Here is a 6,000-nt window from a genome sequence, read left to right on the forward strand (position 1 = left end):
TTTCCATCAACTCTTGTGCAAGACTGGTAACAGCGGAATCTCGCAAGTTGCGTGTGTGCCTTCACATGCTTCTTCCGCATCAAATGCACAACAGGTCTTGACAAGAGAGCCTCTCGTGAAGGCAATTGTCATCTCAGTTTTTTGACATATTTGGAGGCACTAAACAATATTCTCTTTAGTGGCTTGTTAGTTTTATCTCAACAAAAGCACATGTCAACATCTGGAAAATATTAGATGTTTACTGAACCTAAGCTCTCATTATAAACATACTGGATATGGCTGAGATAGGCAGATGTTAACACCCAGGTGCAGAATCTGACTAAATCATTGTGGCCACATGACTGGGCGAGAACAAAGCAGGTTAACACGTAGTATATTAATGATGTGACACAGTTTACAACACCGTATGCTGTCATAAACTGAGCTCATATTCTGTTAAAGCAGAGTTCAGTTTTCTTTATCTCCTCTACGATAACATTTAGCTTGTTCTTTGTTTGATACAATGTGTACTCAAACAATAAAAGAAAAGTCCAACCAAGTGACCCATAGACAAGCTTTTATACTTGAAGCAGATTAAGAGATAGACATTAGAAAATATTGCTAACTGAAGCAAACATTATCTGTATCTACCTACAACAGCAGACAAAGGGGATACTTCTCCTTGCCGCGTCTCTCTACCTGTTTTTATGACTAAGTAGTTCATGTCTAAATTGAAGCCTTTATTCTATTTTGGTTAAGCTCTGTCACATGTTTAACTTCATAAGAAATCTTTTTGCATCTATGTTGTAAACATGAAATCTGATGATGAACAACAAAAAATAAGACTGGAAGTGAAAAACAGAAATTGCATTTGAGTCTAGCAGGGGACTGGTGGACACACTATGCATTAGGAGACATTTTTCTTTAACCCATCACAGCTTAGCCAGGTTGGTAAAAACAAATCTTTAAGACTTAACCTCCTAAAAATCTTGGATAAGGTAAAACTTCTGCTGTTCTTTAAAACAGGTTTTCACATGTAACATTTACACAAACCAACCATTAATGTATGTAAAAAAAAAAAAAATATCAGCCAACTATCCAAAAACACAATTTCAGAAACATTGGTGACTTTCTGACCAGCTGTTGAGTGTAACATTTACAGTTACATGTGCTGTCATAAAACAACCAAACTACACATGAACCCTGCCCTAATGTAAACAAAATGATAGGCATCCATAAATAATCTGCATCACAAGGTGTACTGGTGTATGCAGCGTTGCTCAATATCTCAGACACAGACGTTCTGCAACCCCGAGCACCACACAAACACACAGACGTAGACACACCTCCTGTCTTACTGTCTTCACTGTTCTACAGAGAATAATAAAAGATGTCCTTAGGAGGCGATTAGACAACTAATTAGGCCATAAAGAAGAGATAAGTGATACTGAACTAGATCATAAGGGATATGTTACCTCTTTCCCTCTCTTGTTCTCTCTAAGGATTAAACCACCTAACAAGTTAGAGCTCGGCTATGACAATGATCTATAGCACTTATTATTAAAAGTCATCTCAGCTAAATGAATGTAGTGATTTAAAGTCTTGAGTGACATTACTTCAAGGATACATATTTTAAATCCTTTGAAGGATGCGGATTTTTAACATTGGAAATACTGATAAAATTCTCCTCAAGTTAAGTGTTGTTGCTGTTAGACAAAGGACATTTATTTTCAGTTACACTGAAACTATGCAGTTTTACTCCTTGACCTAAGTTATCTTTAACAGTCTCGTGTGTAACCATATCTTACCTGTTACTTTTACCTGCACATATGAAATGCGCAATTTTAATTAATGCAGTCCCCTCATCTTTTTTTCTTTTTTCGCTGTGTGTACCTTGTGATGTTTGATTTTGACAATTTACGTGTTAGCTCAGAGTTCTCTGGGATTAATGGTCTGTTTTCTCCTCCCACACAGAGAGAGGCAGACAAATATTCTTTCTTTCAAGCCATTTGGTGTAATTACTCCAGATTCACCATTTCCATTTGATCAATGCCACAGCCAACAAAAAGTAAAGTGAAAGCTTTTAAAATCCGTTTAGGCTCCCAAAACCCCATATCTTCCTCGTGTCACACATCATGATTAATCAAACACAGTAATAATGTAACAGATGTGAGGCTCTGGGATGTACTCTGAATTTCATTAGTTTTTAAAAAATGAGCTGATTAGTTTCAAGAGACGGAATTTTCAATATGGTAATGTGTGCACAACTTCCTTTTTATTTATTTTAATTTTTGAACAATTGTATCCTGATTTAGTAAGTAAGTCATTTAAATGTACTTAGTGAGACTGGCGAATAAGTGAAAACCAAACATTTACATGAGGTTAGTAGCATGCTGTCAGATAAGAACTTCCTCTTTTTCAAAACAAAACCTGAGATGGGCAAGTGGCCAAAATACCCAAATATTTTTCAAATTTGTCTACACAAGCAAAAAATAAATTCCTTAATTGTATTTTTTTTTTAACTAATTACAATTAATTAGTCAAATGAGAGAAGAGGCTAGTTTAATTATGGGCTTCACTCACCTCTCCAATTATGCATGCAGTGCTATGGTGATTATCCTTTGCAATGCAAATATCTGTCAAATGAATCTAACGTTGGTTTTAAATGGTTAACCTCTGGTAAATGGTTCTTGACTGGCTGGGTGTTGAACAGCTTCATTTCTGGTGTTTGGTTAAGTAAAAGTTTAATATCTTTTCTCTGCAAATTAGAATGAGATGAACAGGTTTTAACTTGATAGTTGAAGACAAAGAAAACAAATGTCTGCGTATATGCCAGATGTGAAAGATCAAATGCTGGCATGTTTTTTTTATTTCCCCTTCACTCACTTCATTGACTCCATCCTGAAGCTTGGCTTTAAAAAGGCTTTGGCTTAAAAAAGGGGGGTATTCAAGTATTTTGACAGCAGGTTTTGATACTAATGACGAATAAATGTAGGTGTATTTTAACCACATGCATATTTTCATTATTTAATGGAACAGTGCACCTTATCACATTAAGGATATATTCATAAATTGAACACGAAACATCATGATTTCCTGGATTCAATAAAAAAGAAAGAAAAGAAAGAAAGATATAATATAAACAATCTTTGTGAACTTTTCATGTGCTGGCCAATGACGCCCTGCTAAACGCTCCAGGACCCCTCAGTGTCCTGTGGCCAAATATTGAGAACTTTGGTGAATATAAACTTTTACCAAATAAATCTGCCATGTGGAGAATATGCTGCTTGATGAATGTGCTCTCTTTCCCGGATAATGCTGTCTAATAGCTCCAAACAATGGTATTCATCTGGAGCTATTAAAATGCTGCTCATGCAGACAATGGCGTGGGAACAGTATTTGGCAGACTATTTTACACTTCTTACTCAGTTTTTTGTGCCTACATTGTCAAATATTTATCCTTATTTTATGCCACTTTACAGTTGCCCACTTTTCACATTTAGTAGGACAGTGTAGGTGTGCATTTGTTCAGATGATAAGAATATTGCAGGTATTTTGCAATATACTGTGGAACTGAGGAAATTTATGAGCGGTCACAGATTAATCTGACATGATAAGTGCTGAAAGAACCAAACATGAACAAACCTATAAAGGAACAAGGCAAGCCCAAACTAAATGAGTTTTCAGGGAAATTAAGTTATTGTCACACCTAAACGTCAGCATTTTAATAAGTGGGAAGCCAAGCGGTCAATTTAATTTTAGAGTCGTTTTACAGTAACTACCGAGAGAGAAAATAAATAAATACAAAAATAAAAATGTGAATTTGCATTCTTCGTCCAGTCTATGGTGAGCACCTTACACGCTAAAGACAAAAATGCTAAAGAGTGATACGGAGATTTTTGCAGCGCACTGTGCGTCTGTTGGCGCTGCCATGTCCTCAGAGGAATGGTTATCAGAAAGAGACATGTTCTGTCCAAAGGTCTTTTTTTATTCGACCCTTTACAGTTTGGGAACACAGAGTCATTGCACACACGGGGCACACAGCTGTCATAAAGATAATCTGTTTGTATTAATATTATATACGACCTCTTTCTGCCGTCAAACGGCTCCAGAAACGAATAGACCAGCCAAGGAGTCTGAGACCGATGGTCTGGGCACCAGCTGTGGTACGAGCAGACCTTTAACCGCTTTTCGGCGCCCGTTAAAGCCTAACCAAACAGCGCTGTCAGTAACCCTAAATCCTTCCTGTTTTAGTTTACCTTCGTTTGCGGGAATGCACCACGCTCCAAGAAATGCCAGGCTCCAAATCCATGTCCATGTCACCAACCGAATGCCACAACTCCACCAACGAGATTGCATGGCGCATCCAAAAAAACCCAAAACCAGCAACAAGATTTTTTTCTTAAACAACAGCAGTTTCGGTCAGAACAGAAGGGGAAAGCGTAGTGAAACCATCTGTCGGGTTATGAGTCCGCTCAGAAAGATGAGGATCATGTTATGCGGCGGCAAGAAGGAGGCAATGAGGAGCCGAGTGCGCTCTGGTTTTGGGAAGGCGGGCAGCGCGTCGGGAGGCGGAGTGAAGCTCAGTCTCTCCAATCACAGACCCTCCACAGGTGAACCCCACTGCCGCTGAACTCATTTCTCCAATAATCGATTACCCCTCACTCATTACCTCTGTTGACCGTAAAAGCATTACTTACCGTTCGTATTAAGTTGCCCTCTCCTGCTCTGCGTTTCTGCACGATTGAGACTTGCTACAAAATTGGATTTGTAAAGAACACAGGTACTTTGAGGTGTTTTTTAAAAAGAAAAAAAAAACATATCCCCGTTGTTTCAGTCCAGCTGCATTGCTTTCAGTTATGTGGGTTATCAGTGCTTGTATTCAGTTTTTGACAACATGTTTATAACGCAACAACTGCCGTTTTAACTACTGAGAGAATGTTTAAAGACGCATTATTTGACTGCTGCTGCAGCAGTGTTTGCTTTATAATCTGTCAGTAGTTCTTGGTGTATCACGTCAGGGAACAACAGACTGTAAAAGCAAAAGCAACCCTTATTTAGTAGGATAATTTACTGGTAATACAGTTATTGTAGTATTAACATCTTCTGTAGTAGTGAACAGGATGTGGATTTCCAATAAATATTGCCTCTGGGCAGCATTTCCAGCCCCTGTGTCTCATATAATCACTGTGGTTTGTGGACTTTATAGATCATTTTCAGGCTACAGACAGCTGACAATGATGGTCTGTCTCGCTCTGTGGTAGCCCTGTGTTAGACCAGTGACTGCTTCTAGTCCTGTGATAGCTGGGATAGGATCCCCCACACTCGTTGACTCTGGATTGGATCGGCGGAAGAAAATATTTTTAACACTATATTTTTTTTCATGCTTGGCATGCAACACAGTTCTTGACAAAGAGCTATACATCTATGTTGTATCCATCAATGTTGAGGGTTCTTTAACTGATGGTTTCTCACCCCTGTCTTCTTCTTATTTCTTCTGTGTTCTGCAACGCTTTTAGCAGTAAAAAAAAAATTAATTAAATATTTTTTTAAAAAAGAAGAAAGAAACTACTTTGTAACCCTGATTTTTAATAGAAATATACAACTTAGTTTTACATAAACCTAAAGTATGAGTCTACAGGTATACTAATTGTGTAATCACTGATTATCCCATCTAGATGAAGACTTCTTTCTTAAGAGGTTTAATTCAAGGCTTTCAGTTTACTTTTATCTTTTATCTTATCTTTTAATGTCAATTCAGTGTACTAAGACAAACTGGAACAGTCTCCAAATACTTTTTTCATTTTTCATAATATTTTTTATTGAGTTTATTTGCTCCAACTAAAAACACACAAACAAAAAAAGTGCACCATCAGCCATCTCGGTACAATTGTCTTGCTTTCCAGTTAAATGTGCTTTGGTGTATTTGAGTTTTAGTTTCTTATAATCTGTGTTGTAAGATTATAATTCCTCAAACTGCCTAAAATCAGTTCATAATTTTTGAATGTGAGACTTTAAGAA

General features: G+C 37.4%; 1 protein-coding gene across 1 annotated transcript in view; it reads right to left on the reverse strand.

Annotated features, from left to right (window-relative positions):
• Positions 1-4,476, reverse strand: part of epha5 (EPH receptor A5) — a 64,796-nt gene extending 60,320 nt beyond the window's left edge. Inside the window, exon 1 of the mRNA XM_085413622.1 lies at positions 4,239-4,476. Within this exon, the coding sequence (XP_085269748.1) occupies positions 4,239-4,338 (100 nt within the window). The 5' untranslated portion in view covers positions 4,339-4,476. The remainder of the gene's footprint in view (positions 1-4,238) is intronic.
• Positions 4,477-6,000: the final 1,524 nt, after the last annotated feature.

Source organism: Rhamphochromis longiceps, linkage group LG7 (genome assembly GCF_057381845.1).
Source record: "Rhamphochromis longiceps isolate RC_006_pf linkage group LG7, R_longiceps_female_GT1.1, whole genome shotgun sequence".
Classification (NCBI taxonomy): Eukaryota; Metazoa; Chordata; class Actinopteri; order Cichliformes; family Cichlidae; genus Rhamphochromis; species Rhamphochromis longiceps.